Source organism: Ornithorhynchus anatinus, chromosome X1 (genome assembly GCF_004115215.2).
Source record: "Ornithorhynchus anatinus isolate Pmale09 chromosome X1, mOrnAna1.pri.v4, whole genome shotgun sequence".
Classification (NCBI taxonomy): Eukaryota; Metazoa; Chordata; class Mammalia; order Monotremata; family Ornithorhynchidae; genus Ornithorhynchus; species Ornithorhynchus anatinus.
Window position 1 is genome coordinate 85,172,433 of NC_041749.1, and position 18,089 is coordinate 85,190,521.

Consider the following 18,089-nt stretch of genomic DNA (forward strand, 5'->3'; position numbering starts at 1 on the left):
CAGAGGCAAGAAAGATCCAGGAAGGGCCTTATCTGGAAGACCACCCCTTACCATCTGCCACACGACCCACCTTTGGAGAACAAAAACCTCCATTAATTTAATGGTGTCATCATCAATATTTACTGAGTACCTAATGCAACCTGCCAATGTATTTGGGTTTGAAAACAGTTTAATCCAAAAGGATGATAATAATAATATTTGTTAAGCGCTCACCAGGCATTGTACTAAGCAGTGGGGTAGATACAAGATAATCAGGTTAAACACAGTCCCTGTTTCTCACAGGGCTCACAGTCTTAATCCTATTTTTCAGATGAGGGAACTGAGGTCCAGAGAAGTGAAGTGACTCGCCCCAAATCACACAGCAGACAAGTGGTGAAGCTAGGATTAGAACTCTGGTCCCAACTCCCAGGCCTGTGCTTTATGCACCAGGCCACGGTGCTTCTCCCAAAGCTTACAGTCTAATGGACGCATTGGCATGGATCCTCCCGAAATAATGGGATGCTCTAAAATGCCCAATAAACTCACTTCAAGGTCTCTGAACTCACTTAAATGGTCTCGCAATCGTATTAGCAAGTATGAAAATGCCTAATCATCACCATTGGATCTTGTTTAACCAATTTGGATTTCAAATCACTCTCGTAAATGCTGGTGTTATGTCTCTTACTCAAGTTTATTCCAAGAAAACAATGCTGCTGTTCATCCCTTTCCCCCAGTCCTTCCTCCCTGGCAATAATCCTGATTGGTTCAGCATTTTTGGATGGGTTTTCTTCTCCCAAGAATTTCACAGAAATGCCCGAGAAACGCCCGTGAACAATTTTAACGGTTTAGACACCACCCAGACGATGCTTTGATCACATCACTCTCCTCTTCTGAATGGCTCCCAACTAACTATCTCATCGAATTCAAACTCATTGCCCTCTGCCAATCTGCCCGTCAACACTTATCTGCATTCATTTCTGGCTCTCCCCAAACCCATGCTTTCTGCAACAACCAAGCAAGTATACTTATTATCTCTCCCACCTCTGAGCCCCCACACAAGCCATCTTCCAAGTCTGAAAAGCCATCTCTGCCAAGCCATGCCCGACCCTCCCTTCACAGCTCTGCTCAAGAATTACTTCTTCTCTGAGGCCTTTCCCAACTAACCTCAAATGGCTTTTAGCACTACAATAATTCTCAAATTCCTCTTCTAACCTCACCCAAATACTTAGGGCTCGTGTACACATTATATCGCTCAACAGCTGGGGTTGGTCTCATATTTCTGTCTGGTTTCCCAATCTATTTATCTATCTAGAGAGTGAGATCGAGATTCGAACTGTCTTCCCCGTTAGATTAGACTGTAAATTCTTTTAGGTTTGGTACTGAGACTTCCACATTCTTCGTAACTCTTACATTTTTATCTCCTATTTGGCAAATATATTTCTACTTGTGCATCTCACCCCCAATCCCCAACTCCCCAATAGATCGGAAGCTCCCCGGGAGGCAGGGACCATGTCTTTTACTTCTGCTGTATGTTTCCCAACCACCTAGTACAGTTCCCTCTACAATGTCAAGCTACCTGATGAGCTGATGAGCTGATGAGACCTATACCCACCTTGGAGAGAAACAGAGATTACTCACTTGTATCTTTTTCGTGACAGTAGCTCTCTGGTGATCCGTCAGGGGGGTTTGAGATTAATTTTATATGAGAACTTCAATGATCCACCAGTCAGACGTTAGCAGTGCCCATTCCTTTGTGAAACCCCGAAGCCGTCTCCCAATTGGGGTGTTTTCCATCTGCTTCTGGCACTGGTCTTCCTGGCAGGCTGTCTCTGGCCTTGCTGCTTTTGGCTTCTGGTATGATGATGTCGGCGTTTGTTTACTAGCTTTTTTTTTTCTTTCGACTCAGGCTTGATCGCTAGGCCCTGTTTCTTGGTCTGCGGCAGTTGTTCATGTGATCTCCTGTTTTTTAAATCCATAATTTATATTTGGAGTTGCCCGGGATGAGACTAGGGCCATAATCATTTTTCACACTTTCCTTCCCGATCGGGTACCCAGGCCGAATGGGTATGTGATGCCGAAATCCACGTTTTCAATAATGGATTCTTTTCCGAAGGTTGGCTATCCAGGCCTCTGGGCTCATCTCAAGGGATGTGATCAGCGGGTAGCGTAGTATGTCGTGGAGGTCCCCCGGCTCCTGGAGCTAAGCCCGCGTCATCCTTGATACCTAGTCACACTGAGGGAAGAACATCTTTGGACAGACCATCCTTCACCTTGGACCGCAGGATACTTTAGAGCTGGGCAAAAGAAACAAAGAAGATAAGATGGTCTTTCCAGATGCTTTGGTTGTGGTGCAGTACGCTGGCAAGTGGACTTGTCTGGTGCTTTCAATCTGGGATGTAGGGCTGCACTTGGCAATTTTGAGTTGGGTATCCATTTGCTCTCCGCCGCATCTCAGATGAACCCACTGGCTTCCACGGTTTCTCAGTTCTTCTGATTCAGCTACCATTTTCTCCCCACAGTGGGTGGAAGAGTGGAAGTTCCAGGGGTTTCTAGAACACTTCCAGTTAGGGTTCCCTCACCTTAGGGCAAAGCGGGCCAGCATTCGGGGTTTCTTAAAGGGGACGCTGAGGTCCCTTTACCTGTCTGCCCATTCAGGGTGACAACACAGTTCTCCTCCTTGCTTCCCAAGATCTCTGGGAGATGCCTCGTCATCACCTGGGTAAGAGGAAGAGGGGAAGGAATGCTAGTCTTCGTCCAACCGGTCACTCGGATGGAGTCGTCTCTGAAGGACCAAACCTCTACCCTGGGCTTCTTTCGGAACGAGGAGTTAGAGTCCGCTGCGATCTCCCACGACGTACAGGCCTTCCGTCACCCGCAGTGGGTAGGCAGAGCCGACGGTGGCGACTCGAAGGGGGCCTGACCGAGGGGCCGTTACGGTGATTGGCTCTCGGAGGAGGTCTTGGAGTAGGTTGACACGGGAGGCCTATGGGGGGAGGCCCGCAGCTGCGGTGACCTCCAGCGCAGGGGAGGCGGTAGGGGCCCCGGACGGGGTCAGCTGGTGCTGGGGTTGGTGCAGAGCAGCTTACCTCGCCAGGGGTTCCCAAGGGCAGCAGGGGTCATCAGGCTCGGGTAGTGCGGTGCAGTCCAGGCGGCACTTGCACTGCTCCACCTGATCTTTGGAGAGCCGTGATCTATAGGACCGGCACTTGTGGTTTGTTGGTTTAGCAGTTGATGCCATGGTGCCTACGGTGGGAGGAAGCGGCCGGAGCAGTTAGGAGCGGGTCTGCAACCCTCAGGCCAGGCTAGGCTGCTACAGCTTACGGAAAACAGCCCACATTTATACAGAAATTTCAGAAAACCAGGCAGGGCTCCGCTCCTGGGGACTGTCCCATTAAGGGTCCCTGTTCTGTGTGGCTAGGGAGCCCTCTCGGAGAGTTCCCTCTCCCAACTTTGCCTCCAAGCAAGGGACAGGAGGCCTGAAACATGGGCTGCGGCTCCTGTCCCTTGGATGACATTTGGCCTTTTAAGGATTTAAGAAATTTCCTCCTTTTCAGGGGTGAAGGAGGAAGGGGAAGGAAGGGAGGAGGAATGATGTGCTTACGCACAGAAAACCTGTGTACACGGTTACCCCATGTGGGAGGAGGTCCAAATTGGCTTCTGCCTCCCACGTGGAGTGTGGCCATAATTGCCACATCAGCCAAGAAGGCGGACTCTGCCTGCAGCTGCCATTGCCACAAGCAAGGCAGGAGATCGAGACAGTGGATTCAAGCCCTCATGGGGGCTGAAGATCACATTGGGCATGGGGCCGGATTGGGCGGCTCAGAAACGTGGTGCCGAAGGATGGCTGACGGGAGAAAACGGTTGGCCTCCCTTTACTCCCATGAAGGAGAGGAGGCAGACGGGGGAAAAAATGAGGTGACTGAGTTTAGCTTCTCCCGTGTGTATGTGTGTGTGTGTGTGTGTGTGTGTGTGTAACACAACAGCAGGCAACCTGTGCTGCCCCCATCCCCTGCAGATGAGATAGGGGACCTGATCCCGCTGGGGGTCCTTTCCCCACCTTTGCTGCCTGCCTTTCTTCAGACCAGGGGTCCAGGAGAGAAAGCTATCTGCCGAGACCGCAGATCATCACCGGTGATGGAAGTGAGAGGAGAGGGGAGATGTCACCCTGATCCTAACAGACACTCTGGGGGAGGAGGGAAGGGGTTGAGAAGAGGGTGGCTCCCGTCCTCTCTCAGGGCTATCTGAGAAGGTCAGTTTTCTCAGGGCTATCTGAGAAGGTCAGTTTTCTCAGTCTGGGAGCCCCCCTTCCCTAACCTCCCTTCCCTACCATGGCAGAAGTGGAAGGAATAAGATGGAAATGGACGGGGCTGTTTGGCTGGCTGCAAGCTAACAAAAAATGTAGGTTCCCAGTCTGCTGCGATGGAGAGGAGGGAGGGTGATTACCTCCCCCCCTTCCCTACCCTGGGACCAAGGATTTTACTTACCTGAGAGGAGCTTCTTCTGAAGGTTACCGAAGGAACTTCAGGAGCTGCAGCTGCTTCCTCTTGCAGAGAAAGGAAACTGGAGAGGAAAGGGCTGACCTGTCCAGAGACCCCCTAAGTAGGGGCAGGCCTAGACCCACTTGGGTGGGCTCGGATCTCCTGACAGACCAGCCCTGAAGCTTTTGCAGCTCTAAGTCCTCAGGCACCCTGAAAATGATATCTACTTCATGAGCTAACCCTCTGCCCACCTGTTAATTCAACGAGGAAGGGAAGAATTGGGGCGGAGGGGTGTGGGGGAGAGAAGCAGGGGACGAAAACATGGTATGAATGAACCAGGGATGTGTGGAGAGGGTTAGGGTAAAATTGTGGGGAGAGGGGAGGGAAGAGGAATAGAGAAAAGAGGGGCTGACAACTAGGGGCTCAATTCTCAAAGGGGATGAAAAGCTCAGCCCTGTGGTACTGCATGGGGCAAAGAGGTAGTTATTGGTAAACACGCAGAAATCACTTGCTCATTCTACTTTCCAGCACCTTTGCTCCACCCAACTCCACATGGCTGAACATAAGAATCCTCTAAACTAGGGGAGACCCCATTTCAAAAATACCAACTAGTAGTGAGACTGGGGGGGTGGGAGGTGGGGGGGCGGTGGAAGGCTGGGTAAGAGCCTTGGAATCAGGATTCTCATCAGTACTCTTAGTTTGCAGGCTTGTTTTAAGAACTGGATTGGCACCAGATTTCAAACGTGTCAATCTTCAGCCTTCGGGGTTTATTCAGCTCGGAATGCCACCAGATGGAGTACCACCAGTTGTTCAATGACTGAGTTTTAGACTGCTCGACTTCAATTTTTTTTGACTCAGATGATTGCACTCTTTCAATGAGTTCACATTAGTTTTGATTTTAATAATTTGTCGACAGACCACTCTCCATCTCCACTGAGGAAAGATCATGACAACTGCAGTATGAAGGATGGGGGTTAGGAGCAGAGATTGCAGAATCCCCTTTTCTGGCAATCTGTATTAATCATGGAGTGGATTCTCATCGGCTTGGGGTAACTGAGGGTACGCTTGCCTGAAAGTGGGAGTACAGACTCGGTGACCCTCCCCCAAGGTCTCTTCCAACCCTGTGATTCTTTACTTCTGAAGGTAGAGGAGTCTGTCATTTTTAAGGATCTGGTTGCTGAGGTTCTCATTTCTAAACTCCGAGGCTTCTTTTGTGCCAAATTTTAGCAGAATAGTGCCATTTTCCCTTCTTCCTGCCCACCCAACCCCCTCAGATCCACCTTCCCTGTCCTCCCTAATCTAGGTCCTCCACAGCTAGTTTCTCCACACCATTTTCCTACCAAGCTCAAACATTATAAATAGCGTTACTAAGGTACTGTAGAATTCTAACCTCAAAGAAACAATGATAAAGCCTCTAATTCCAAAGTGTTACCCCCATGGATATTTCTATCACATGCAGAAACTGATGCCATTAGGGTGGATCATTCAATAGGGAACTTATCATCTGCAATATCTATGTTCACACTACCAAGGGGACACCTGGCAAGCTAAAGGGAGGAGATGGGTGTAAGGGAACCCCACTTAAATATAACTCTACCCAGAAAACAGAAGGCAGGATGCTATCTATGCAGCGTATGCCCCTACAACTCCCTCCTCTTCTCGGTTCAACGGAATCCCAGTTTGCCAGCCTGTCTAATCCTCTTAACTCTGAATGAGGAGATTTGGGGTGAATTTCAGTTGCCAGATTTAGTTTCAATGTTAGTCAGTCAGTCAGTCGGCAGAATTTAAGGGCCCACTGTGGGTAGAACCCTGTACTAGGCAATGTAAGACGTTTCAGAGGAAGAACAAGACACAGTCCTTACCCTTGAGAAGTAAACAATCTAATGGGCGAGACAGGACAAAAATACTGCATCACACAGAGAGTTGTAAAGTGCAAATGACAGAGGCACAGAACCATACAGATATAGAAGAGTACAAACAACTGAACAGTCACATTATTTACAAAGGTAGCTGGAGCGAGCAGGGCTCAGCTGGCAAAGAAGAAGTAGGTTTCTCGGTGTTTTGCGGGAGGGAAGGGGTGTGGTTTGGTCAACAGGAAAGGGGAAAAAGAACACTGCAGGCCAGGGGAATGGTGTGCGAAATAGTTCCGAGGTGGGAGAGGCCAAGTATGGTGAGCAGTCTTGCTAGATGGGAGGGGAGAGTCCGATAGGGGTATGTTTGGAGATGAGGGTTTTGGGTAAAGGGGAGCAGCTGGCGAAAGGCCATGAAGAACAAAATTGGTTCTTTCGATCTGATGGGAACCATTATAAACTGTGGAGGCGGGAGCGGCACGGCCAGACCAACGCTCGAGGAAAATGAGTCTTTGGGCTCGGAAGCTGACTCTATTCTGTAATGAACCTCCGTGACATATTCATTCCTAGCCACAGACTTTAGCATAATTAGTTTTAGATCAACTGGACTAGTCCTAAGAAGAGCAAGTGGATCCTTTATTACCTCACTCAAAATGAGGGTTCAAGATGCTTTTCAAAACCCAAGACATGGAACCCTTTTCATAAAACAGACACGCTCAACAGATTCCCTGATTCGATAAACAAGAAAATTTTCAAGTTATTAAAGAGGTTTTGTGTGAGGGGTTTTTTTTGTTTGTTTTTTTTCCAGTTTGTTTTTTCTTTTTTAAATAAAACAAAACAGATTATGGAACACAAGCCGAAAAGGTGACAGTATCCTTGTATCGTGACCTCCAGAAGAACCCCTGTAAATACTACTGAATTAAAGGCTGCCCTTTCTTGGTCCATAGAATTGAGTTTACCGTTAGTACTGCAACTAGGATCGCATTGCAACACTCCTCTAATCTGGGAAATGGAAATGAAGCACTACCAAGACTCACTCATTTATACTGCGAAAATTTCAGCTCACCTTGATCGTTTCTCCATTAGAAGCAATTAAATCTGTTGGAATGGCCACTCGAAACAAGCGCCCTACCACAGCTATGCCATCCGGGATGCCCACCACAGCCGGGACGGTCTCTCGAAGGTCTGAAAGCACTGAGTGCATGGATGCCTCTAACTGGTTTTCCCAGTCCCTTATGACTTCAGAGGGCTCACTGGGCCAGTGAGACCTGACGTCGGCGGCCCAGAGCAGAACCATAAAAAAGGTCCTCCCCCAGAGCGGGGGCAGCAGAATGAATCCAACAGTCATACTCATTCTAGTCTTCAAATGCAGTCAAGCCAAAGAGGTGCTTGAATGACGCCGGCAAGGTGCGCTTTATCCTTGAGACTCTTCACAACCGTTCCATCCCAGCAGCTCTTCTGGACCTGAAACAGAGAAGGAATCTTGTTCAGCGACAAAATGTGGATTTCCCTGCCCGCCGAGGGAGCTGAACAAATGCGAATTCGTCACCCAGTAGTTCATACGCCTTCCTCATTTCATTAATTTGTTGAGCACACATTTACAAACCTGTGCCTAGTTAAAAAGGAAGTAGATTGCATTTACCATACTCCCCCACGCCTAGCCCGGTCTGTCAAAAGGAAAGAGCAATTAATCGTCCTACACAAACCACCTTAGTCGGCAGTTGCTGCAACACTGCACGCTCCAAGATGAGGCACCCTCCTTCCCCCTTTCTCTACTGTCTCCGGGTCCCTGACAGAGAGCTGCAGATCACACTGCAGGTCGCCATTGCTTAAAAAAGCGTCTGTTTCTCTTCATATTTTGAAGAAGTACAGGGAATGCTTCCTAAGGCCAGGCGCACGCGACCAAACGAAGAATGCTTTCTTTTGGGTTAGATGAAGACAATTTGACCGATGAGGTCGGTGGCTTAGATGGGCCAAAAATCAAATCAATTATAAAAAAAAACCAGGGTGTCCAACTGCTGGACAGAAAAGACTAGCTTTATAGAGGGTGGCACCCCACAAGCTTAAAAAAAGGCTCACTTGTCATGTCCAGTCATCCCATCTCTTTGCAAATTTGCTCCAAGTTGACTTGAAAATGATGCTATTTATTAAGTGCTTACTAGGTGCAAAGCAAAACTGTAAAACCTTTATCTACTTTGCTTTCTCAGCCTGAACAATGAGAAGTATATCTAGTTAGGTAGGCACAGTGCACTAAGTATGAAGACTAGGAAATTGCCCTAATTCAAATTAGTGCCACTTGATAGCTATTTATCAGTAGGACATTACTGCTAATACACAGGACCCTACTTCCTTGACCCTCTGTGAAAGGGCTCCAAGAAGACTGTCATTTCATTGCAAATCTGCAGTTGATGGGAGGACGAGTTAGAATTTGAATTCATAGAACAGAGTTCAAAATCTGCTTACTTCCCCCGCAAATGCTCCCTAAAGGCTAACCGTCTTCCAAGGGTCTATTATTCAGGTTCCATGGGAGAAGCACTAGTCAAATGGGCATTTAGCTGAAAACGCTTAGGGAAAGCAGGTCTGTCTGCCGTACATCCTAAGCCTAGACTGTAAGGCAAGCCGCAGCAAGCCCGGTAAGCATGCACAAGACCAGCCAGCTACATGAGGAAACTGAGTGGGAGCAATCGCTGTAGGCAGGTCCCTGAGGCTCTTCCTTTTACAAGGTGGGCAAGAACAACTAATGAAGAAACCGGAAAGGAGAGGAGGCTAAAATGGCAGGGGGGAGGGGGCGAGGGTGGGGAATGAGGAACAGGATGGAACAGTGACCATTTTAAAAATGTCACCCCACAACTGGCATGGGAAAAGTCAAGGTATGCTAACTGCAGCCTACTAAATTTACGGCTGGTTCTCTCCTTGCTGATTAGTACACTGCTTTCTTGGCAGTAACAAGGAGAACTTGAACCTAAGTTTCTTCTCCGTGGAGGGTTCACTCCCTGCAATAAACCTACCCAGGGATTCTAAGAGACATAATAAAAGGAATTAATTTGGGGTGAGGGATGGAGGGGAGAGCAGCAACTTTCAAATAAGTAAGCTGCCTTTTTTTTAACCCCCTCTTAAAAAAAATACCACCAGGATGGAAGATTACACAATATCTTTTGAATACCCACTAGATACACTAACCCAAATTCCCAACTAGGTAGGAACATAGATACTGTCAGCTTTCTTATGGAAATGTTCTAGAACCATTTCAAAAGACAGGAAACAAAGAAAATCCTCCTTTCTTTGATAAATCACATTCACACCTCTGTGAATACCTTGTGGTGGTGTCTGTTTTTCAACCCCTCACCCCATCTCCACAGAGGTTCTTCCTATTCTAAGGCAAGGAATAAGCCCTTGGGGGCAAGAAAACTGACCTCCCCTCACTAGCATCCCACTACTGTCATCATCCCCTAATTGTATTTAATGAGCATTTATTGTGTACAAAGCAGTGCACTAAGCAGTTTGGGAGACTCATCCCTGCCCATAATGTGTGTGTGGGGGGCGGGGGGGGAAGAGACAACAAAATAAGTAAATTGCAGATATGTACATAAGCGCTGTGGGGCTGAGGAAGGGGTGAATAAAGGGAGCATATCCGGGCAACACAGAAGGGAGTGGGAAACTCTATTCTACCAATAATGCAAGTTTAGCGAAAAAAGATCAACCAGGATTTCCATTCAGTAATGAAAAGAGAGGTAGAACCAGGCTTGCTCTGCGCTGGCTACAAAAATGTCTAAGACGTACTCTTTCAGCAACTTTGGCAAAATATTTCTTACTACTCATATTCGTTAGATTTAAATGCTAAACTTTTTGAGAGCAAGAACTACACTTTATATATAAACCTTATATGTTTATATATCATGTATAAACCTATATATGTTTATATATCATGTATAAACCTATATGTGTTTTATATATATGTGTGTGTGTGTGTGTGTATATCTATATCTATCTGAATATATATAGAGAGAGATATCGTCTATCTCTAGTCTGTAAGCTCCTTGGACAGAGAAAGGGTCTACCAACTTTATTATATTGTACCCTCCCAAGTGCTTAGTACAGTTTTCTGCACACAGTAAACACTTGGATACAAGACACTTGTAGAAACTATTGCCAGTTGGTAATAACGAGAAAGAAAGAAAAGTGTGTTAACGCGTCAGCTTCATAAGAGTATCTTAATAGAGGAAAAATGAAAGTAGTGGCCTACAGGAAAGGCCATTTCAACTTAAAAATATAGGTTTCTGGTGGACAAACTGCTTAACTGAAACTACTGTATATCACAGAACCAAAGAGGTAGGAGGAAATCATGTGGTCCAGCCCCCAGCATTCATTTGAGACACCTCCACGGCACTTACGTACACATCTGTAATTTATTTGTTTATATTAATGTTTGACTCCCCCTCTAGACTGTAAGCTCACTGAGGGCAGGGAATGTGTCTACCAACTCTGCTCCACTGGAATCTCCCAAGTGCTTAGTGCTCTGCACATACTATGCACTCCATAAATAGCACTGAGTGATTACCAAAGTTGTAACAAAAGGAGCACCCTAAGCATAGTTCATCAGTTCCTCTATACAGCCACCTCATTCCTGCATGGCTTCTCTACATACAAATTCACCTCAACACAAATTCAACCTAAAATGCTTTGCACTATTACAGTATAGGAGAAAAATATTAAGAGGTACTGAAAAGTGGAAAGTTTTCAGATCAAATGGATAACTTGTGGGTTGCTGGGCTATTCCAGATGGCATAACATGCTTGAATAAAACTGATATGAAAAGAAAATAGGAAAGACAAGTAACTGGGTGCAGTCACTTACTTGTGAGTGTCAAGAAAGGGCTCATGTACTAGGCTTGGACAAAATCTGAGAAGGTAAGGAAGAGTTGAAGGGAACAAGTGTGCATAGGCGTCTTCAAAAGATTGACATGTTGGTCTTCAAACTACAAAGGGAATTACCTGAGAAAAGATGAGGTATAGATTGAGACTACAGCAACAATGGAATGATGAAGGGAAAATCAAAGTCCTTAGAGTTCTCTGCATTTAGCAGCTCTTATCAGGATTGACTGGAGTTCAAAGAGAAAGCAATGTGCACAAATCAACATTACTTAAGTGTTCCTTAAGCGCATATTTTTTAACCTAATTCTTTTTTCTAAAAGCACCCAGCCAAAAGAATGTAGTCAGCAACAGAGTGCCCAGGAAGAAAATCCATAAAGAAGAGTATCACTCAATTCCTTCATTTCATTTCTCCTGAAATTTGATATACGGCAAGGAGAGGAATCAAACCATCAATTAATCAATAGTATTTGCTGAGCGCTTACTCTGCATAGTGTAGCGTATGAAGTGCTTGGGAGAGACAAGAGCATTAATAGAAATGATCCCTGCTCTCAAGAAGCTTAATGTCAACAAGGGAAGGCAGACACTAAAATAAATGTATATAAGTGATGTGGTGGACGAGTATAGGGCTTAGGGGGTGAGAGGGTAAGGGGGAAATGGGGTGAGGGAAAGGAGATGTTAATCAGGGAAGGCCTTCTGGAGAAGATGTAATTTCAGAAGGGCACTGAAGATGGGGAGAACAGGGGTCTGCAGGGTGCGATGGGGGAGAGAGACCCAAGCAGGAGGGAGGTAGAGCACAAGAGGTCGAGTAGACTGGTTTTAGAGGAGTGGAGTATGCAGGCTGGGAGGAAGTGGGTGAAGAGTGAGGGTAAATAAGAGGAAGAGAGTTGAATGCGTGCTTAAAACTAGTGGTCAGAAGTTTCTGCTTGATGTGGAGTGTAATAGGCAACCACTGGAGGGTTTCATGGATTGGGGAGATTTAGAAAACCGATGTGGAACTGGAGAGGGGAGAGCTGGAGGCAGGAAGGTCGGTGAGGAAGCTGACGCAGCTGCGGTCCAGTTGTTGAGTCGACCTACCACAGGTGCTTGGACTGGCCTGGGGGCCGTTTGGATGGGAGAGGAAGGGGCAGGTTCTGAAGACGTAGCAGAGAAAGAACCGACAGGAATTAGTGGCTGAATGTGTGGGGTTAAAGAGAAACTGAGTCAAGAATAATGCCACAGTGGTGGGCTTGAGAGACGGGGAGAACGTTGGTTCCAGGGGAGGATGGGGATTTCCAAGCAGGAGGAGGGTGTGAGCGAGAGAGAGACAGCAAGGGAGATGAACGCGAGGCACAGTGCCAGAAAAAACAAGGGTAGATAGCATTTCCGGGAGACGGGGGTGGTCTACCGTGTCAAAGGCTGACACAGAGAAAGTTCAGTGGAGTGGAGGGGGAAAAAAAAATCCAGATAATAGAGTCAAGGAGTTCAAAGACAGAAGTGAAGATGATCAGAGAGCATGGGAGGGGGGAGAGAGGGAGGCAAAAAAGAGAGGAGAGATGGGAGGAGGGCAGAGGAGGCAGGATGAGGGACGGAAGGGGTGGGATGGGAAACCATGCTAGTTTGTAAGAGAAAGTACAATCCTTGTTACATAATCAAATGAGGAAACTGAGGCACAGAGAAATCATGTCATTTGTCCCATGTCTCACAGTGGATTAAATGACAGCTAAGATCACAACCTTCAGTTCCGGGGTTTCTTTTTCATTGATTAGCCCACCGAACCACGCTGCTGGTCTCTTAAATGCTTGTGGCCAATTAGTTTTGATGAGATTTAATTTGTCCAGTGTGCCCGGAGACTGAGAGCTTTTCCTTCAATGACTAATTGAACAACTTCAGATGAAAACTAATCGGTTGTAAGAGTGCAGGTACAGATCACTGAACTGAGGATGTCAGGTCTTCAAACCATTTAGCAGGCTTGAAGGGCCATCTAACATTTGAGCGAAAATCCACTATCAAAGCATCCTTGGTCTATCAAAGCTGCCAAGGTGGCTAGTTGTCAGTGCGCCTGTTCAAAAGTCATATTGGTACAACCCTAAAGGAAATTTAAATAGGAGCAAGGGAGGGCTCTTTCCTGCTCCTGCTTAAATTAAACCCTGAAAAGGTGCCAGGTGCACCGACAGCACAAGGCACGACAGATTGAGAAGGCAGCCAAGAAGAACCTGACTGGAGGACAATACACTAAAGACTCTATTGTTTTAGGACCAGAGACGCGTGATTAGTTCTTTCGGAAACAAATCTATTCTTTGCCCAACTCCGAGAGCAGGCGACTACTTGTGGTGCTTTAAACTGAATCTCCTTGGTCATTTAAAAGCGAATGAAACCGTTTTGAGGGAAATCCAATTTCATGCTAGAAATGTTTACTTCCTCGCCCAGCCAAGCCCAAGAGCTTCACCGTAATGATGTGCATATAAGACTGATGACCTACATACAGGCCAGATCATCTCACTGACGTTAAGGTGAAGCTGCACCCGTGTGCCTTGTGGCGCAGACCCAAAAATAATCTAAAGGAATGGAAACCGGGGAGGAAGGGCGGGGGGTTCCCAGGCTTTGAGCAACCAAGTATCCAGTACGGTAGAACAGAGTTCTACCTCGCCAGAAGGCGGAGTGAAATTCATTGATCACATTTTTAATTAATAGATCTTGGATGCGGTCAGAGTCAACTTCAAGGTCCCGGAATCTGAAGAGAAGGAGACTGGAGAGGGGGCTTCACGCCCAAGCTGGGATTCAGAAGATGGAGAACGTCCGGTGATATCTCTGGAGCATTTTTTTGCTGTTCGGGAAGGTAGAACATGGCACAGGCCCCCTACTGCTTCTAATAATAATAATGTTGGTATTTGTTAAGCACTTACTATGTGCAGAGCACTGTTCTAAGCGCTGGGGGAGACACGGGGGAATCAGGTTGTCCCACATGGGGCTCACAATCTTAATCCCCATTTTACAGATGAGGTAACTGAGGCCCAGAGAAGTTAAGTGACTTGCCCACAGTCACACAGCTGACAAGTCTCTAGCCCTAGTGAGAGGAGAACCATTCCACCATTCCTGTTGCACCCCCAAAGGCTGGCCTGTCAGAGCACCACAGAAACTCCCCCTGACAAAGCCTCCTCTCAACTCCCCTAGCCAGATACTGCCTCAACTGTGGAGTAATAATGCTAATGGTGCTATTGGTGAAGCGCTTATTTATGTGCCAAGCACCATACTAAGCGCTGGGGCTAGATACAAGATCATCAGGTCCACATGGGGGCTCCCAGCCTAAGCAGGAGGGAGAACGGGGATTGAACCCCCATTTTGCATATGAGGCAACTGAGGCACAGAGAAGCGACTTGCCCCAGATCACACGATGGACAAGTGGCAGAGGCAGGATTTGAATTCAGGTCCTCTGACTCCTAGGCCTGTGCTCTTTTCACTAGGCCACACTATTTCCATATAGGAAGAGGGGAGGAGGAGTGGCTCTACCAGGTTCTCGTTGCTTAGTTCTCTCCTTCCTTTCCACATCCCTCCACCTCCACACGTTTCCCTGCCTCTGTCAGTGGGGCTCTCTCTGCCCCAGCATGTGATGGGCCCTTTAGGTCAATATACCTGACACAGCATGATAAATGCCATTACCGAGACAGACCAATGCCCAATCCAGCCCAGTATTCTCCATCTCGGACTGTGAGCCCCGGGTGAGATAGGGACCGTGTCCGACCTGTCCCCAATGCTTGGCACAGAGGAAGTGCTTAATAAATACCCTCATTATTACCTCTGGAAAGGTTACGCTGGATGTCAAAGAAGGCAACTGTCACTGCTCTTCCTAGCATTCTGTTGCCAGTGTCAGAAGTAGAATGGGTATTTCATCCCCAGTTTACAGATGAAGAAACTGAGGCCTAAAAGTCAAGTGACTGGCCCAAAGTCACACAGCAGGCAAGTGGCAAAAAAAAAAAAAAAAGGATCTACCCACTGGTCTCCTGACTCCCCATCCTGTGCTCTTTCCACTAGGCCACACCATTTAACATCTCTAACTTTCTCTCTAGAAAACATCTCACATTCACTACTTTAACCAAACCCCTCTTGAACCAAATGACCATGTCCTTCTTTTACAGCTTCCTGTGGTGACAAATTCATATGCTTAACACCTGCTAAGTGAAGCAGTTTCCTTTTAGTTGTTTTGAGTCTTCCTACCTTCAAGCGACAACGGATGCCCCCTTGTCTGCCCCCTTGTCCTGTTATTGTGGGATTTGGTGAATACCCATTTTGTGTTAGCCGTGTTTCCCTCGACCTTTCTTTTTCCGGATTGTAGAGTCCTAACATTTTCCCCATGTGGAAATGTCACCATTCCCTTCAACATTTTGTGTCTCTTTTAACTACTGTAAACTTCCTGAGGGCAGGGATCACACCAAGCTCAAACAGTGCTCGGCCTACAGTACACACTCAATAAATACTGTTCTGAAAAGAACCCCGGCCTGGGAGTCAAAGGACCTGAGTTCTAATCCCAGCTACACCACTTGTCTATGTGACCTTGGGCCAGTCACTTAACTGCTCTATGCCTCAGTTATCTCAGCTGTAAAATGGGGATTAAGACCGTGAGCCCCATGTAGGACGTGAACTGTGTCCAATCTGATTAGTTTATATCTACCCCGGCACTTAGTACAGCAAAAGACCTGGGAAAGCAGGCTCTCTGACAGAAAGGTCCTATGCTTATTTCAAACACAATTAACAGTCCCTCAGTCAGTCCTGCCTCTGACCCATTATTGCTCATGCTTTCCCGCCTGCCTGGAGCACCCTCCCTATTCCGCTTCTTCACACCATATCCCTTCCTGCCTTCATAGCTTCTGTAATAGCTTCTGAAGCAGGCCTCAACCTTCCAGTCATGTCCACTCACCAGCCAGCTCAGTCCTTCTGTATGCACTTGTTTATTCACTCGCCTCGCCCACTGGTGATCAAGTCACTGATCCCTATCCACCCTCTGAGCCAGCTGCCCACCCTCATAAGAAGAGTATGGTCAAGACCAGGCTTTCCTTGTTCGTCCATGGGAATATCACAGGGGTCAGGATAAAAGCCTTGCTGAATTACAAAATCCACGGCTGAATGAAACAACCCTTACCTGCGGCCTCGCCTCCCTGCGTGCTCTCAGCCCCTCTTGGCCGTGACTGAGCCAACCGCTTTCCCTCTCCCAGCATGCTTTGCCCAGAGCCAGTGGTGATAAGTGCCCTGGGTACACTAATGGGAATCCCCACTGCCCCTACTCTGGGCCATCCTCGGGCCTCATTCCCGCCCTTGCCCGGAGCCAATGGGAAAGACTTGAGCAACGGCAGCTGTGACTGTGGATGTTGAGCCATGAGGGGTCTGAAACTCTGCTCCTCTAGCTACAGTACCCTATTGTGCTCCGTTTGGTTCTTATTTTTGTGTTCAGCATTGTCCTCATCTCGAATGCTGTTTTCACATTTTTACTGCTACATCTTTCTGATCGTATCTATCACCAGTCCTCTCTCCCCACCTTATTCTAATCTGGCCTCTCCTTGGGGGGGCCAAGGGGGCTGTGTTAAATTCTCACCCAGGTATTCTTTCCCAGCATGTGGTATAAAGCACACACAGTACAGCTTAAGAAATACTATTACTTCTACTACTGTTTCTATAAAGCGAGGACAGTTGCTTCTCAATATTTTAAATTGTTCAGGATTCTTTAATGATTTGTTTTTCTATCTTCCCAGGAATCGATATAAGTGACAGACATGTAATTACTGGAGCTGGCCTTTTTTTTAAAAAAAAAAAAAAGAAAAGGAGAGCCAAAACATCTGTCTTCTTCCAATCCTCAAGAGCAGCTAATTCAGGGTTTCTTCATTATCGGGAAAATTCTGAAAAGCTAGAAGACTGAGACCTTATCAAATATAGAAAATCGGATTCCTATTTTAAACTTTAAAGGTCAGAAGTGGCTGTGCCTCAGGACTACTCCTCATCATCTACTTGAGGGAAGAAGGGCTAGATTTAATTGGTAATTAACTGTGGAAGCTATGTGATTCACTCTGGCATGAAAAAGGAATATGAACCCCTCCTCTAAAATATAAATGATCTAAAGGCAACAGTGAAAATTTAATCGTGGCATTTATTCAGCCCTTGGCATGTGCCAAGAGCTAGAGTGGTTACAAGTAATCAAATTAGACACAGCCCCTCTCCCACACAGGCTCACAATCTGAGGACGGAGAGCGATGGAGAAACCGAGGCACAGAGAGTTTAAGGAACTTGCCTAAGAGTACACGATACCACCTGCAGAGCTGGGATAAGAAGCCAGATCTCTTGACTTCCAGTCCCACGTTCTTCCTGCTGGGCCACGTGCCCTCCCTAGTTGCCAAACTGCAACTATTAGTCAAGTTCATTTCTGAAAGCTTCAAGGAGTACATTATACATTCTGGTTTTAATTTTGTTTTACTGGAAGTCAATACTGCCCCGTTGCAAAGGGAAGAGCACCACTATCACTGGCCCTCTCCTGTTTGTCTTACTTCGTTTTCAGGCTCTGCTCTCTGCCCCAGCTGAGGATCCCTGAAAGTAATCCAGGGAAATTTTAGAGCATAACGCGATAGGTAGATCAACCCACCAAATTGATCTGCACAAGGAAACAGGAACTGATGCTGATGGGAACACCCAGCTCCCCCAAGCTTTCCCCAGTCCAGAACAACTCCCCTCTTTGGCTTCATCAAACTGCATTTCTCCTCCAGGAGGCATTCCCTGATTAACCAATCGATGGCATCTATTGAGCGCTTACTGTATGCAGAACACTGTACACTATGCGCTTGAGAGAGAACATTATAACAAAGGTGATAGACACGTTCCCTGCCCATAGCGAGCTTACGGTCCAGAGGAGCTTCCCTGTCATGCCACACCCCATCAGCCACCTGAACATTCTA

At 46.9% G+C, this 18,089-nt stretch overlaps 1 protein-coding gene across 4 annotated transcripts in view; it reads right to left on the reverse strand.

Moving 5' to 3' along the window:
- The window catches only part of DAG1 (dystroglycan 1), a 151,923-nt gene that overhangs the window by 25,392 nt on the left and 108,442 nt on the right, over positions 1 to 18,089 (reverse strand). For 3 of the 4 annotated variants that reach the window (XM_029049959.2, XM_029049957.2, XM_029049956.2), the window contains exon 3: positions 7,374 to 7,771. In XM_029049959.2, coding sequence (XP_028905792.1) covers positions 7,374 to 7,661 — 288 coding nt within the window. In that variant the 5' untranslated portion in view covers positions 7,662 to 7,771. Of the gene's footprint in view, positions 1 to 1,617; positions 3,223 to 7,373; positions 7,772 to 18,089 lie in introns of those variants that run through there. The other variant, XM_007665469.4, reaches the window with a different exon arrangement.